At 33.4% G+C, this 18,716-nt stretch overlaps 1 protein-coding gene across 3 annotated transcripts in view; it reads right to left on the reverse strand.

The window, feature by feature from the left end:
- CFAP221 (cilia and flagella associated protein 221) overlaps nt 1–18,716 on the reverse strand; it is a 103,592-nt gene that overhangs the window by 55,545 nt on the left and 29,331 nt on the right. For all 3 annotated transcript variants that reach the window (XM_031959955.1, XM_031959953.1, XM_031959954.1), the window contains exons 7-8: nt 11,713–11,816; nt 1,005–1,164 (exon numbers count right to left, since the gene is read on the reverse strand). In XM_031959955.1, the coding sequence (XP_031815815.1) occupies nt 1,005–1,164; nt 11,713–11,816 (264 nt within the window). The remainder of the gene's footprint in view (nt 1–1,004; nt 1,165–11,712; nt 11,817–18,716) is intronic.

Genomic DNA, 18,716 nt, shown 5'->3' on the forward strand with positions numbered 1-18,716 from the left:
GACTAGTAGTCATTGTGATTGTAGTATAGTCTGAATTGACCTGGCAAGCTCCAAATAGAAGGCCAATTTATACTAAGGAGATCTGTTGAAGGGAGAAGCAGGGGCTGATTGTGGGACTTCCCAATGAAGGAAATACCAGAAATAATAGAAAAAAATAGAGATGCAGAAATTAAAGAAAATAGAGATGCAGAAATGAAAGAAAATAGAGATGCAGAAATTAAAGGAAAAAATAGAGAAAACAATGAACTAGATTCATTTGTATAGAGTTCTGTGGCCCATGGTAGAGCTTATTAGACTTTTCCATCTATGATCCCTTTTCACCAGAAAAATTTTTACATGGACCCATCTTGAGGTATTTCTAGTCACATTTTATGTGCATTGAAAAGTGTGCATCTTGTGTGTTCAGAATCAAGACTGCAGTGAATCTATGCCATGCAACATGGGCAGTTGCTGCCACAAGCACATTAGATTCATTGTGTTTGATTCTGAATTAATTTTTGATCCTTGCATTCAGAAATCTTTCCAGAATTTCCAAATCTTTTCAGAAAATTTGCCAAATTTTCTGAACCCCATTCAGTTATGTGACTTCATATGGAGACAATTTATAAGGTATTTTTATGCAGAGATACTCTTGCCTATCTGTGCCTCTGCCAATTCTAAGCACCAGATACTGGCCTGGACACTGACTGACCTCAGCCGCATTGCTTCATTGACCAATCATTAACATTAGGTAAAGAATCAGACAACATTAACCAGATACATTGACTTATCTAGAAGGCAAGGTTTGGAGCTACTTAAAAATGAAAGTGCTGAAGAGTCCAAATATGAATAAGTTAATGCTATATTTGTAAAGAGTATTTTATGATTCCCATAATTTCATATAGTGTAGTGCTATCATTCCCTTCTCTCCATAAAACAAATCAAAGGAATTTGGAGGTTTAAAATATTCCAAAAATTTTAAAAACAACTATAATCAACACCACAATAACCAAGTGAACTTGTACCTCATAGCCAATTGAGGAGATGATGTTGCAGTGAATGTACATACATAAGGAGTAGGGTTGAACTCAGAAACCCACAGCTGCAATTTTAATCGTGCAGTTCCATATCTAAATGGTGCAAATGTAATAGTCAGATTCGCTTTCCCATTGGATGGAATTATTCCTAGGAAAAAAAAACCCATATTTTATATTGTATATTTTTCCTTTTTGCCAATTCTAATAAAAGAGGCCCAAATGAATAATATAGTCATAAGGATCACTATCATCAGATTTTGGGAAAAAAGGTAAAATTTTTCATATTTCTATTGATCTTATTGATTGATTGCTAGTGAAATGTTTTGGTAATGTAATGTTACTCATATAATATGCCTTAGTATTAATGAATTTAAGATAAATTTTCAAAATATAATCCCTAATCTGATTATAAAATATCAACATTAGTGCAATAAACAACATGGAAAAAGTAATGATACACATAAGGAAAAGGCGGTTTATCTCAGTATTGAAAACGATTTTGTTGAGCCTGATTCACTTTTCTGAGAAGCAGAATGATGTTCATGTCAAAGTCATATATCAATCATTTATATTACAAAGCATATGTATGGGTAATTTTTCCAATATTGACCCTTGTTCCAAATTTTCCCTCTTTCCCTTTACTCCCTCCCCTAGCTCGCAGGTAGTCCAATACATGTAAAATATATTGAAATACATGTTAAATCCAATATACGTATACATATTTATACAGTTATCTTGCTGCACAAGAAAAATCAGATCAAGAAGGAAGGAAAAGAAAAACTGAGAAAGAAAACAAAAAGCAAGAAAATAACAAAGAGAGTGAGAATGTGATGTTGTGTTCCACACTCAGTTCCCACAGTTCTCTCTCTGGGTGTAGATGGTTCTCTTCTATCACTGAACAATTGGAACTGGTTTGAATCATCTCATTATTGAAGAGGGCCAAGTCCATCAGAATTGATAGTCGTATAGTCTTGTAATCAGCTATATCCTTAAGAAAAATATGTGAGATGCTATGGGAGTAAAAAGTTCTCTGTAAACCAATAGTACTCAGGAAATAGCCATGTTTTTCTATACATATATAAATACATGCAAGCATATATGTATGTGTATTCACACAAAATATGCATATATATGTAAGGATATATGACTCTAGTGCATTCAGATTACCTTTGACAGATTTTGAATATTCCTTTCATCATACTCACATTTTTAGCATTTCCCTTGTGGAGAATGTCCTCCTCCATTCCTCTTAACTCCTCTGAATTCTACTCCTTTAAGGCCCAACTCTAGCACTTCCTCTATGAAGACTTCTTTGACAAGTATTGCCCACAGTTTACTCTCCCTTCTTTGACCTATGATAGTGTTAACTGTTGGTGTGCTTCCTTACATTGTAAATTAACATTCTATGTCTACATGTCTTATCCCCATTTAACATCTGATAAGTGTCCCCATATTAACAAGATGCTGTGGCCATTGAAATAAAAAGAAGTCACAATACTTTTAATCAGGCTGCTCCAACTATGTGCTGAAAAACAGCAATGCAGTTATATGTTCAGTTCAAATCAGTTTATATCATGTTAACAATGTTGAACTTATGAGAAATATAAAGACTATTTTTTCTTTATTTTCACTATCTCATATCTTGATGCCCCAAACAGGCCCAGATTCTGGCAGGAATATTTCTATATTTATACAAATATTTCTACTATTTAATAGCTAGATGAGTTTAAATTAATGGGATTATTTTGATACATCCCATTCAGAAAAAAAGATGAAGGCTGACAAATAGAACTGGGTTTATTTTGTGCCATACATATTAAGGTTGAGCACATATACACAAAGGCATATATATATATATATATATATATATATATATATATTTATGAAAACACAACTTCATATTTCTGATCCCCAGAAATCTTCCATTTTAGTATGTGAATGCTAAAGTCTTTCAGATGGCTATCTAGGGAATATTACTACACAGATCAATTATTCAATCAATATGCAGTTATTGAATGTTTCCTGGATCAGGCATTATACTACATACTGGGAATACAAAAGCAAAAATGAAACTCCCTGTTCTCAAGATGTTTACATTCTATTGGAGGAGTGAGGAGAACATGTGCACATACAAATATGCTTATACAAAGATATATATATGTATAAAATAACCAAGAGGCAATTGAAAGTGTGGGCATAACCATTGTTCTAGGCTCCCAGATTCATAATCTCAACATATCCTCAACTTCTCTGTCTGTCTGTCTCTCCTCTCTCTGTCTCGGTGTCTGTCTTGTTTATCTCTCTCTCTCTCTCTCTCTCTCTCTCTTTTCTCTGTCTCTGTCTTTCTTTCTGTCTATCTCTTTGTCTGTCTCTGTGTCTGTCTGTCTCTCTTCTCTCTCTGTCTCTGTCTCTGTCTCACACACACACACACACACACACACACACACACATATTCACACACCACATATACAATTATTTGCCAGATCTTGCTATTTCTATCTTCATTACCTGCTGTAAATGCACCTGATACTGCTATTTTCCTTTTGGGAAATTCATCTATGACTTTCAATTTTCTTGAGCCTGGATTTTAAAAATTCTCTCTTTTTATGTTCTAATAATCTAAGGATCACTTTTGGAAATATATCCATTTCATTTATCTTTGCTGGTGTATAATTAGGCAAAATGTTTCTAATAATTTCTTCTGAATTTATTGTAGTTTTTTTATTTTTAATACTTGATAATTTGGTTTTCTTTTATTATCAATTTAGTTAATAACTATCAATTTTACTAATTTTTTAAAGGCTCCTAGTTTTATTTATCATTCCTTTTTTTTTTAAATTCTATTTGTCCTTTAGTTTTTTTAGAATGTCTATTTTTGTGTTTAATTTTTTTTTTTTTACTTGTTGCTTCTCTAGTTTTAACTTGTATGTGCAATTCCTTGATCTGGCCTTTGTTTTGTTAATGAAAATGCTTTGTTTGTAACTCAAATGTTTGGGGATAATATCTAATTTATTTATTTATTTTTTTTGCTGAGGCAATTTGGGTTAAATGACTTGCTCAGGGTCACACAGCTAGGAGGTGTTAAGTGTCTGAGGCCAGATTTGAACTCAGGTTCTCCTGACTTCAGGGCTAGTGCTCTCTCTGTCCACTGCACCACTTAGCTGTCCCTTGTCATTTTCTTTAATGAAGTAATCTATTATTTCCTATCAATGTTCTTTGTTGCACTAATTCTTTAGCATAATATTATTTAATTTTCATTTAAGTTAGAATTTCTTCTCCAGAAGCCTTTTTTATTATATAATTTAATTTGCATTGTTATCATTAAAGGATGTGGTTAATATTTCTGTTTTATGTTTGCTTAGGAGACCTTTATACCTTTAGCACTTAGTAAATTCTTGTTAAGGTGCCAAAGTACCAACCACAGCCTTATTCCAAGGGATATGTGATCATGAACTAGTGTAAGGCTTACTAAAATACTACCATACTATCATTATCATACTTCATCATTGTGTTCTCCCTCTCCATTATGCAAGATCCCAGTCACCCTTCTTCTGAGCTAGTCATCAGCCCCTCTAGGAAATTATGACCTAATCCTGACCTCAGAATCCTGAGTTGGAGTTATGCAGATGCCATTTAGAAAATTTATTCCAGAATCATTTTGTAGCTCTAGAAGGTATTCCTTACAAAATAAACTCCAAGTTTCAAGGCAGTGACTGGTAAGGGTGACCACTCCTTTTCCTTTTTGTCTAGAGCAAAATGATTCTCAAGGGATTAGCAGGAATTTCATTATATTTTCTTTCCTAGAGAATCTACCCCTCTTCCCAAATTCTTTATTTTTGTTGAGGGCAGTATTCTTCTTTTAATTTCCTAAAATTCAATGTCTTTGTCATCTACAGCTCCTAAATATCCTTTATCTCACATATCCAATGAGTTGTAAAATCTTGTTATTTCTACCTCCACATCTCTGGCATCTGTACCCTTCTCTCTCTTCACTACTGTATTTCAGGGCCTCATCATCTCTTACCTGATTATTGTCAATAATCTCCTAAGTAATGTCTCTCCTTTTTTTCCTCCTTGTTTGCCAAAGCTATTTTTCTAAAGTGTGAGTCTGAGATGTCACTCCAACTCTAATTACTACCGATTACCTCAAATATCAAATATTATTTCATTCTAATTTATCATTTTTACTTCCTATTTTGTGTAATTTTAAAATTATGTCTATATAATTTACAAGCAAGTAAATATACTATATTGGGGATATGTGCTCAAAAATGTTTGTAAATAGGAGTGCATGATCAAAAAAGTTTGAAGACAATTGACCTAGATAAAACACCTACAATTTACAGTTTGCATAAAATATCAAGACTGTGGCAAAAAGTTCCTACAGCACAGATGGTCTGTTGGCATGAGCCATAATGCAATAGCTGCTGGAATAGCAAGCCAAAATAATACTATAAAATCTCATTGGAAAGAGAATTTTAAGCAGTTAAGATAGACACTGACTTCCCAAAGCAGTAGCAACAGAATTTGAACAGGCATGAAAAGATAAAAAATAAGCAACAGAAAGCAATGTTATTTTTAGAAGTCCTAAGAGAAATGTCTAACCAGGAAAGAAAGCATCTAAGTAATCAAAGCGGAATTCAGGGAATTTTGCAGAAATCTAACTACCTATTGTAACACTGGCAAACATTCTAGGAGCGGAGTTGTCTTTCCTAATTTATTCAGCTCCATTGGCATTTAGCATAGTTTTCTATAATTTGTAAACAGAGTACCTGAATAGCATTGGAGATAGGAACCTCTAAATTGAGACTTTTTTGTTACTCTTTTTTTCCTTTTTTGTGTTTAAATTTAAAACAGCATGAAGATTAAAGTGCTTAAGTATATATGTATACATTTTATAAATGTAAAAATGTATACATTTATATATACATAAATGTATGCACATATGTATATGTTTTATATGTATTATACATTAAAATACGTTTAACAAATTTAAATATATATTAAATATGTGCATATAGGTACATTAATAGCATTATACAGTTAATGTTATAGTAACCAGACTTAAGAAATCTGTATTTGTTATAAATTTTGAAATTCTAAGTAAGCAAAAAGTCAGATTCTAAAAATCTCTATTTCAAACTTATAAAACAAAAAAACCCAGGGTTTTTAGGGGAATGAAGACAGAACAATGAAAGGTACATAATAAAGTCAATTAGAGCATCATGACAAAGACAAAGCCCACTGCCTCAAGGTTCTTTACTACTTTGATTTAATTAAGGGGAAGAATATCTTAAATTTAAAACCACCAGTCCTTTAACATCAGCAGGAACCCAAACAACCAAAAAACTACTGAGCTAAAATGCTTCATTTATAATGCATTTTTAACTGTATTGTTGTCTGTCTCATTTATACTGTCCCCCCTCAGGGAAGCATCATATCTTTTTTAATGTAGTAAACACAGTTGGCATTCAACTATGATCAATATTATATTTGCTGGCACAGACAGTGTTCAATTTATGAACAGATTGGGTTTCAAAGAGTTCTTTTGCAAGGCCTTTGTTTGGAATTTGGCATATTTTCTCATAAAAAGCAGTGTTATACACTATATTTAATTTCCCAGACTAGCTCATATAATCCTAATATAGTTCAGTTATAACAGAATTGCCTTGAGTCTTGGGGCAAGGAAGGCAATGGAAAAGATAAAGGAAAATTTTTATCTCTTTTCCTGCATAGTGAAAGTTTATTGTTGGTATCTCTCTACTGCTCCTTCTTCATCCCTTTCTCACTTCTTAGTTCCTTCTTCTCTATGTCCCAATAACATCATGCTCCTCCAAACTCTCCACTGTAAAATCTTATGTGGAAGTGCTTTTTTCTTATCTAGAAAGTATCCCATCTTCCAAAGTAGAAGGGATGACCAAGGGTAGCCTGACCAATCAACAAGATTATAGAATATAACCTTTTTCTGAACCCAAAATTATCTTCTAGTAGGAGGTGTGGATATACCATTTGAAATCATGTTTGGGACTTTGATCATATCCCTTTGATGGGTATGGCCATTTTTACTGACTACATATTGAGTAGACTAATAGTATCTCAATTAAAATGTCAACTTCTGTTTGATTTCCAAAGCCTTTCACAACCTGGTTCCAGATATCTTTCCCAAGCATATTATTTCTTCCTCATTTTTTATCCAAACTGACCCACTTTCTGTTCTCACCTCAGTACCTGGAATGTTGTCTGCCTTTGAGAATTCCTCTCTCAGCTCCAGAGCCTTCTATAGGAAGCCCATCTTGATCCTATTTGCTATGGCCCTCTTCCTGGCAATTACCTGATATGTATTTTGTATTTAAATTCACATTCAGATATTGTTCACTCTAATAGAATATCATCTCCATAAGGGTGGGAACTTTTCCTTTTCAGCTTCTATATTCCCAATGTACAATGCCTAATGTACAGGAGGTACTTAAATGAATAAGCTAATGAATCTCTTTTGATATGGGGAATATCTTTGGCCTGGATAATATCCTTATAGCACCCAAGGAAACTTATGCGCTCCCATGGCAGCTGGGAAAAGCCCGGGGAGAAGGCCAGAGAGATGATAGCAGCCAAGGTCAGTGGTGGAATGCCATGAGCTCCTGAACCCAACTTGGGGATGAAGGCAGTCAGATGTCAGATAGCACCAAGTTTTTGAACCAAGCCTCCCAAAGTGAAGGGGAGCAGCCACATGGCAGTGTTTGAAGACCAGTAGATTGAGCAGAAGAAACCTGAGTTGTTTTGATTATTCATGGGGTCCTTTGAGTCTTATGAATTAGTTTTTGTATTTTCTGTGGATCTACATAAAGGCTACTATATACATTGTGTATTGTGTGTGTGTGTATATATATATGTGTGTGTGTGTGTACTATATGCACATATGTATGTATGATGTATATACACACACATATATATCATATATATATAAATATAAATTTAAGTGTTAGATTAATTAGATTAGAAAGTTCTTTATTCAGTGAATGGAAATATAGGCATGAACTATGTTCTGGTGCTCTTCGGGAAAAACCTTTGCTGAATGCCCCCAACTGCTAGCTCTTGTATATTTGTATAAATATGTGTATACATATATGTGTGTATATCTATATCTATCTATCTATCTATCTATCTATCTATCTATCTATATTGCCTTGCCCAATAGAATGTAAATTTCAGTTCATTGTAACTCATTCATAACAATTAGTACCATTTAGATTTAATATGTAGATTTTCTTGGAAGGTAGAAAGTTCCTCATAACTGAAGGTCTTCAAAGGGATATTCAGTTGTCAGGGGTAATATAGATAGATTTCATGTTCTGGGTGGAGATTGGGTTAAATGCTCTGTCCAAATCTATAATTTGTGCTGGATTTGTGCCACAGATAAGAGTGCTGGACTTGGAACTGGGCCTGAGTTTGAATCCTGATTCTGCCATTTATTCCTTATGTGGGGGTGGCAAATCACTTCATCTCTGCTCTTCAGTTTCTCATCTAGAGCAAAGAAGGGGTTGGACCATATGGCTGCAAAGGTCCCTTCTTTTTCTAGTTGTATGATCCTATGTGTTTCTATAAAAAATGTGCGTATCAAATTAGCAGAATAAAAAGTGAATATCCATTCAAATAGAATTTGTTCATTCAATAGAACTATGTAACAAATGTTTGAAAGGCAACTGGTGTTCAGCTATCTGACAAACTGGTGATCCTTAGCTACCAATTAACCCCTCAGTGCCTGAAACCAGAAGCCTCCAACACAAGATAAGGGACAATCCTGGGGTGTGACCCTAACCAGATTGACATGTGAATGAGAAATATTTAACAAAACACATAAAAATGTAGCAGAATGGAGATAATTAGTTTTCTAAGTCAATATGCCACTAGCATTTAACACTAGAGCCTTAAGCAACACTTAAAATTGTACACCATAGAACCCTGGCTGATCTGCATTGAGAGAGGGGGTTTTCCTCATGGATGGTGGTTTTCTAAATTGATAATTTCTCCATGTTCTCCCCACCCCCACTTCCTCTATAACTCAAAGAAAAATGTTTATTCCAAAATTAGTACTTTAGGAACTTCTTTTTTAGAAATTCCTTCAATAGCATTTTATGAGGTGCATTAGAAAAACAGTGTCTACCTTATGATAGCATATTTTTATTTCTATTCATAATTATCATTGCTCAACTCAATTGTATAATTTTATTCAAAAGATTTGGCTCCAAGTGAATTTTTACTGTTTCTAAAGATAAAATCCATCCCTCTCTCTGTCCCCAAGGATAAAGATTTTCTGCCATTAGAAATATTCTAAACGACATAAAGTCAGTTTCCAGTGAGGAGTGCCAATGCAATTCCAGTGGCAAGCAACATTGTTGGAATAAGTGTTTAGCTTTCAATTTGATGTAGATGTAATTCCCTTTTGTTTCCAAATATTAGTTTTTTTTTAATTATAGGCTTCTGGTAAAGGAAAACTCTCTAGGAAGGGAAAGGGGAAGAAATATATTGAATGTAAAACCAAAAGAAATTCAAAAAACAAAAAAGTTTAAAATATTAATCACTTTATTCTATAGTCACACTTTGTATGTTAATAAGCAAGGTCTGTGAATTAATACCAAAATTCAGTTTGCAGATTATCTCTATCCTATTCTAAAATAAGTGTAAAATTTGATAAACTATCCTTATTTTTAGAAATGCTTTATTGACTGAATACCTTTATTGACAGTCAATTTGTTCCATTTTTCTATATTTCTAATGTTACAGTAGCTGAAGATCATAGAGTTTCTTGCCCTGTGTTTATAGTGGGATGGAAAACAAAGATTGGTTGCTGTAACTAATAAAGAACAGCTTGGATCAAATTCTCAGGGTGGTTATCTGATTACTAGACTATTATCTATGTACTTATCAGAGTCTAGAATAAATTTAAACCATCTGTTTGCTTCCAATTCACATTTGTTGAACAGAATACTTACTTGCAATGAGAAATGAAAGCTGTAAACAAATAGAAAACTATGTACAAAAAATAACTCTGTAACTCCGTTAGAGGATCTAATGGACCACTGGGAAAGATTATTAGCTTTGTCAATCACAAATGTCTGTAGAAGCTGTGACATAAATGTAACTCAGAATAAAAATTTTTGTTTTCTAATTTTCTTAAGTGTATGGACTCTGGTTGTTTGAGTATTGTTAGGACAAAATGCTCCTCAAATAAACTAAATGGCTAAACAAATTGTGGCATATAAATTTAGTGCTGTAAGAAATATTATTATGCTAGAAGAAATAATAAATGTGACAAATTAAATGCTTAATATACATAATTAATCTTATTATGTTGCTCAGATAATTGATAGAATGATGGTCATTTGGCTTTCTTTCATAAACTAAAGATGAAATCATGGAGGCTGTTCCAACACAAATACTTTTGAAAGAATGGGTGTTCCCAATAGGCAGAAATCTACTAACAATTAATTAACAATTAAGAAGAATATTATAATGAGAGGTAGGCTTATTCTCATGAGGAGTTGGGGGCCAGTGACTACAATTATGTTACTTTTAGACAAAGAGACCATCACTACATTAAAATCACTCTCTTTGGAAATCTAGTGAACCACCTCCACCCAAGCCAAGGCCCCTCCTCACCCAAGATTGAGGAGAATGTTAACCCAGTCTAATCTATCAGCAATGTCCTTCATAAGGACTAGTTTTTGAATGAGAAAATAGGGAGAAAACCCTGGATCCCCGATATGAAATGGTTATTAATATGAGAGAAATAAATCATTTCTTTTGTTAATATAAAGAATTCAGAGAAGCACAGGAAAACTAACAAACTAAAACAGAGGATAGTAATCTAAACCAGGAAAACAAGGTAAAGAATGCCAATGATGTAAATAGAAAGGAAAAAAATAATTCAAACTGGATACTGTGTAATTATAATAACCAAAGCTTAGACATGAAAATGAGATCAGGAAATGCTTCTCTCTCTTTTGCAAAGGTGGAGAACTCTGGGTATGGAATATTGTCTGTTTCATCAGACCTGATTACTGTGTTGGATAGTTTTGCTGAACATTTTTTCAAACTTTTCTTTTTTGGTTCTTTGTTACAAGTGAGGGATTGATGGGTAGAGGAGGAAAAGAGATATACTTAGAAGTAAAAATGATGTAAAAACACAAGTGAGCAATAAATCTGGAGAAAATATATAATGCTCCTGTTTTAAGTTTTCTGTATTTTACACAAATACCCATGTGAAGCAGGAGATGAAGATTCTAAAATCTTCATTGTGATTCTGTGAAGCTAGACATAAAATCTCTCCTGTTTTATTTGAAATAGAAAAAAGTCAGTTAAAATGAGGCCAAATGCATATGCCAGAATTGGAATTTGAATGATTAATTTATGACTTTAACATAAATTCAGAATAAATTTACACAGATATTATTATTTATAACTTGCTAAAATAATAATGATTTTTGGAGGAAGTGATAATGATTACTCAAGATCTCTATTAATATTTATCATCAAAATGCTGCTACATTCAAATAGTGATTATCATCCTCCTTCTTTTTTCAACTTTAGAGTGACATTCTGAATCCCAGCTTTAACCTTGGCATTCTGAGGTAATGTGGATCTTTCATTTTATAGCCACAATTCATGTATTCTAATTCATTCTATACTCATAACTTACCTGATGTTGGATGAACAATAAAAGATTCATCAGCTTGAAGCACAATGACATGAAACTCAAAATCTATTGGACAGCTGCATTGTAGAGGAATAACATAATCCTCACTGAAAAACAAGAGAAGAAAAAATAAAAACAAAACCAACTACTGTTAAGCTTTTAACTAACATAATAGCTCTTTTCCAAGAAAATGAAAAACTGAAATTTGCTAGATGCTTAGGGTTAAATTCATACATTTGTCCTTTTTTTTTTCACTCCTATGAGAAAAATCAATCAAATAAGAACCTAGCAGTTTGAATTCAAACCCAAGTTTTCTGATTGGCAAATCCAAATTTAGTGCTCTTTTCATTATATTATGTCTTCTATCTTTAAATATTACCAAGTGACTCAGGAATATTTAAAAAATGGTAACAAATCTAAAAGAAAATGAAGTATCTAAACTGTTACAATAAAGGAATACCTCTTTACCACTATACACCTCTCAGATTGACTAAAATGACAGGAAAAGATAATGATAAAAGTAGGAGGGCATGTAGGAAAACTGGGACACTAACACATCGCTGGTGAAATTGTGAATTGACCAACCATTCTGGAGAGCAATCTAGAACTATGCCCAAAGGGCTATCAAATGTGCATACCTTTTGATCTAGCAATGTCTCTACTGGGCCTGTATCCCGGAGAGATCATAAAAAAGGGAAAAGCTCTCATTTTTCAAAAATATTTGTGGCAGCCCTTTTTGTAGTGGCAAGGAACTAGAAACTAAGTAGATGCTCATCATTTGGAGAATGGCTGAATAAGTTATGATATATGAATGTTATGGAATATTAATGTTCTACAAGAAATGATCAGCAGGATGATTTCAGAGAAGCCCGGAGAGATTTACATGAATTGATGCTAAGTGAAGTGAATAGAACCAAGAGGATATTTTACACAGCAACAAGATTATATGATGATCAATTCTAATGGGCATGGCTCTTTTCAACAATGAAGTGATTCAGGCCAATTCCAATAGACTTAGGATGGAGGGAATCATCTGCATCCAGAGGGAGGTCTATGGGGACTGAGTGGATCACAATATAGTATTTACCACCATATACAATATCTTCTTATATTTATTTTGCACTTTAAGATATACAAAACACTTTATGTAGATTCTCTCATGTTGTCATGTTGTTTACTTGCTTTTTGTTTTCTTATTTTTTTCCTTTTTTATCTGATTTTTCTTGTGTAGCATGATAATTGTGGAAATATATATAGAAGAATTGCATATGTTTAACATATATTTGATTACTTGCTGTGTAGGGGAGGGGAAAAAGAGAGGGAAATAGTAATTTCCTCTAGAACAGGGTTTTTAAAATTTTTTCCATTCCCAACCCCTTTTTACCTGAGAAATGTCTATGCAATCCCAGGTATATAGGTATATAAAATAGATATACAAATCAAACATTTACTGATAATAAATGATAAAGACATTTATTTTAAAATAATTAATTGGTATACATATAATTTTACCATTTATTAAAAATGAAATCAAATTTGCATACTAATGAGATGGACTGCTTATTTATACATAAAGAATTAAATCTTGGCAGAATATTTGATACCTTTTACCATTGCCAATTTTTCATGACCCCCATATGCAGTTATGAGACCCCACATGGGGACACCACCATAACCATTTAACCCTAGTTGAAGACGCTTTGCTCTAGAGCACATCCCAAGCTTTTATACCTCCATGGCTTTGTCCACTCTTCCAGTCCATGTACTGTATTTCCTATTACAACTTCTATATATGAATGTCCCTACTCATTCTTCAAGGCCTGGTTCAAATGCTGTCACTACTAACAAAAGTAATCATGGAGTCTTCTCTAATTTCCCACAGTTTGTTTTCTCTGAACTCACAAAATTCTGTTAGGATATTTCTTAATATATATTCTATTTTGTATTAGAGCTATTTGTATACATGTCTTTGTCTCTTCCACTAGACAATAATTTCCCTGAGGGCAAAGACCATGTCTTATTTCTATACAAATGGCACTGTGCCCTATACACAGCAGACCCTTAATGGATGTTTGTTGAATGAGTGAATGGTATATGTGCATAAGAATCTAAATAAATGAGGCATTACTGTTATTTTTAATAGTATCTTATTTTTCCAAATACAGATACATTCACCTTTGCAAAACCTTGTGTTGCAAATTTTTCTTCCTCTTTCCTTCTCTTCTCCCCTCCCCAAGACAGCAAGCAAGCTGATATAGGTTAAACATATGAAGCGATACTCTTACCACCATATACAATATCATTTGATACTTATGTTGCACTTTTAGATATACAAAACACTTTATGTAGATTTTCTCATGTTGTCAATCTCACAGCAACTCTCTGAGGTAAGGGACTATAAGCCTTATACCCATTTTTATAAATGAACCATAAACTGCTCAAAGTTATCACTATCCATTAAGCTAGAAAGTATCAGAGCCAGGATTGGAATCATAACTAAAGCTTAATGCTAGGAAGGTTGAACTTTTTCCCCTCAGTTAAGTCCCTTAATAATTTTTTCAGAAGTACATATCTTGTACTGGCTCAAATCTTTAAAATATAACTCTCAAATTCAATACCCATTACTCTGTGTGTCTCTCTCTGTGTGTGTCTGCCTGTCTGTCTGTCTGTCTCAGGGTTTCTGTTCCAATAAAATGCAATATTCCCAATATTCAGCACAGTTCCCTGTAGATACTCACTAAATAGCAAATATAAATGGATGTAGAAACAAATATATTACAGAAGATGGAGGTGGGGAAATGAACAAGTCCTGATGGAAGATAATCATGTCTTTTATTAGATAAGCTTTGGAGTCAAATACAATTATGCAAAATCAATAAATGTTTAGAATAAGTAAACAGCATTCTATTTTTCATGAATTTTCTCTTCCTGAGATAGTTCTGTATCCAATTTTAACAACCTGGAATAACTAATGAAAAAATGTTTCCATTAATAGAAAGCTCTTGAGAACAAAATTTTTAATTCAAAAAGAAAAACTATTAATTAAGGAGGTGTCTAAAAGGTGATTCAACTAACAGTCAGCTGGGATTTAGTGCCTACTAAGTGACTGACATTAGCTAAGGGTTGAGGATACAAAGAAAGACAAAAACTAGTCCCCTACTCTCAAGGAGCTTATGGTCTAATAGAGAAGACAACATAAAATTTATACAAAAAAATTGGGGGATCTGTATCCCAAGGAAATCATAAAGAAGGGGAAAGAACCCGTATGTGCAAAAATGTTAGTAGCAGATTTTTTTGTAGTAACAAAGAATTGGAAAATGAGTAGATGCCCATCAATTGGGGAATGGCTGGATAAGCTAGTAATGGTAGAAGGTAGTGGAATATTATTATTCTATAAAAAATGAACAAGCTGGTTATATAAAAGCCTGGAAATATTTACAAGAACTAATGCTGAGCAAAACAAATAGAACCAGGAATACACTGTACACAATAACAGCAAGAATGTGCAATGATCAACTATGAAAGACTTAGTTTCTCAATGTTTCAGTGATCCAAAGTATTCCCAATTGACATTAGACAGAAAAATGCCATTTGCATCCAGAAAAAAGAACTATGGAGAGCAAATGTAAATCAATACATGTTATATTCACTTTTTCTGTTTTTTTCCTCTCATGATTTTTTCCTTTTGTTCTGATTTTTCTTTTTCAACAAAATTCATAAGGCACTATATATTACAAATAAATGAAAAACAACAATAAAAAGAAAAATTGGGGAAAATCTCAAAGAAAAGGCACTAAGATTAAGAAAGGAATTTTAGATGAGACATGAAGAAAGCCAGGGAAACGAAGGTGGAAATGAAGAGAGAGTGGTCCAGCAAGGAGGACAGTCAGTAAAAATGTCTAGAATCAGGAGACAAAGTATCATGTGAGAGTAGCTTCAAAAGATTGATGTTCATAGAACTCATCAATCAACTTAGATTTTTAAAAGACATTAAAGAAATATGAAAGCAAGGGTAAGTAAAAGGGAATAATAAAGAATGATGCTGAGGAGATATACTCTAAATTTTGTTTCTATTTCCTCTGCCAGGAAATTAATTTTTGGACTACCAAAAATGTAAAAAAAATTGGATATTAAGAGTTTATAGCCAGGAAAAACAAGGTAATTATAAGGGAGCTACTCTTGTCTATAGATCTGGGCCTGACAAACTCTTTCTACTAGTTGCTCCTCATATCTGGAATGCCCTCTGGTTCACCACTGCCTCTTGAAATTTAGGACTTCTTGAAGACTCAGTACAAATATGTCCTTTTTAATCAGATTTTTCTGATCTCTTTAGTTCCAAGAGCCTTTGTCTCCAAGACTTATGTATATGACTTATATGCATATAAGTTCTATATTCTTATATGTGTATAAGTTTTTGTGTGTGTTAAACTCTTAGCTTTCTGAAGTCAAAGACAAATGCACTTTGTATTCCTAGTATAGTATGGCATATAGTATGTTGTTGTTGTCTAATCATGTCCAATTCTCCATGATCTCATTTGAGGTTTCCTTGGCAAAGATACTGAAGTGATTTGCTATTTCCTTCTCCAGATCATTTTACAGATGGGGAAACTGAGGCAAACAGCACATAGCTAGTAAATATTTGAGGCCAGATTTGAACTCAGTAAAAAAAAATATATAGTTATCTAGTATTCAGTAAAAACTCAAAAAAAAAAGTCTTCTTTATTTCAGGCCTGTTACTCTGTCTACTGCAACAGAAATGCTTGCCTGCTTGATTCCTATTAATTTCAGAGAATTTCCTGTCTCTCTTCACATTCAGTATATACCAGGAAGGAAAAAATCTATTGGAATCCCAAGTCAAGAAAAGGTTAATAAAATATATAGTGAAGAGTTGGAGGAAGTAATAAACATTTATCAAGGACCTACCATATACTGGAGACTGTGCCAAGCATTTTACACTTAAGAATGGAGAATTAAAAATGCTATCAACCTTAGCCTTAAAGGAAGTTGCTCCTGAAAAATTCTTGGGTTTGACAGATTAGTTTCTTCATGATCAAGTAAAGGAAAAATCCAGATTTCCTAATAAGCAAATTACTTAGGAACAGTTCGAGAAAAGTATCATCATCATCTAACATGAGACATGCAAAATCAACAAATGTTAGGAATAAGTACACAGCATTCTATTTTTCATGAGCAAACATTCTATTCTTTTCTTGCTTTCTTTTTGAAGCTAGGGATTTATGCCAGTGATGATTTTATTGTAGTCTGCTAGGATTAGTATAGCAGTATACACATCTGATATATACTAAATTCTCCCTAACAATTTAAGGTGTCCTCTGGTATTATCTACTGATTTTGTCTGCAAGGAATAATAAACAAGTTGCTCAAAACTGCTGTACTTCTATAGTTATAACCAATACAACTAACTGCTTACATAATCCAGGAGACTATTTTATGAAGGTACAGTTTCAGAGGTGGTGAACTAATTTGGAAAGAAAGAATAGACCTTGACCCTAGGGCCAATAGAAAGATATTACAGAAAATATTTTTCCTTAATATAATATAAAGGAAATTCTTAATTAGAACTATCAAAAATGAAACTAACTACCCTAGTATATGGTGAGTTTTCCCTCTCTAAAGATGTTTTGGTGGTAAATGTTTTACCATTGCTCAGTTACTGTAAAGGAGATTCATGACTCATAAATGTTGGACCAAATTACTTAGAATTCCTTTCCAATTTGTAATTTATTTTATTTTGTAAATAATATGAATTATAATTTCATCAGCTTCTTGACTAGATTTATTGAATTTTGCAGAGTGCTGCAATTGGTAGATTATATTTTTCCACTATTGGAGAATTACCATCAAATATTATAATTAAACATAAACCTAAATACATACATACACACACATATTTGAGAGAAATTGGGTGTCAAACTGGAAATGCAAATCAAAGACCTATCTATTGATAAGCCTTCCAGTTTCCAAGACATTTTAGGATTAAGGGAACATTAGTAGCAAGAGTTCTTTTAACTATTAATGTGCCCCTCCTCCCATCATTCATTTAAGTTTAAACCCAGGGCAGTTACTTAAGCAAGTAAGAGAGGCAAGAAACAGTAACGTTTAGTGATACAATTTTGAACAGACTCTGCTTACTGACAGAGTGTTTGGAGAAAGTAAAAAAAAAAAATCACACTTATCTTTTATGGCAAAGATATTTTTAAAGTATCTCTATTATACAAACAATTATAATTTTAAATAAACTGTTTAGCTGAAATTTCCATGCTGACTACAACAGAATGAATGTGACACACACAAAAAACCCTTGGGAATGGACACCTAAAAAATAGTTAGTTAGGTAACAAATAACCAAGAGTCTCAGGAAGGAAGGAAGCAAGCAAGCAAGGGAGGGAGGGAAGAAGAAAGGAAGGAAGAAAAGAATGAAGGGAAAGAGGAAGGGAGAGAAAAAGAAGGGAGGAAAAAAGAAAGGAAGGGACCAAAGAAGGAAAGGAGTGAGGGAGGAAGAGAAGGAGGTAGGGAGGAAGGAAAGAAGGAAGGAAGGAAGAAGGGAGGGAGAAGGAAGGAAGGGAGGGAGGGAGGAGGGAAGAAAGAGGGAAGGGAGGGAGAGAGGAGAGAGGGAAGGAAGAAGGAGGGAGGGAGGGAGGGAAGAAGGGAGGGAAGGAAGAGGGAAAGAAGGAAGGAAGGGAGGAAAAAGGAAAAAGGAAGAAAGAAAGAAGGAAGGAAAGAAGAGAAAAGGAAGGAAGGAAGGAAGGAAACACATAGTCGATGGAGCTTATAACCTAGTAGATGATATAACACAAATTGCTATCATAAACAATAAAATTTAAGTATATTAAAAATATGTTTAGGTGTTAAGAGAATTCACAAGAGAACAAATGATTTTTAAGTCAGGAGATCAAGGAAGGTCTCAAGAAAAAGACTATTGGATTTGAGGCTTGAAGGATGCATTGGATATGACAAACAGATGAGAGGGGCAATTGTGAGAAGGT

Source organism: Sarcophilus harrisii, chromosome 3, assembly GCF_902635505.1.
Source record: "Sarcophilus harrisii chromosome 3, mSarHar1.11, whole genome shotgun sequence".
NCBI lineage: Eukaryota > Metazoa > Chordata > Mammalia > Dasyuromorphia > Dasyuridae > Sarcophilus > Sarcophilus harrisii.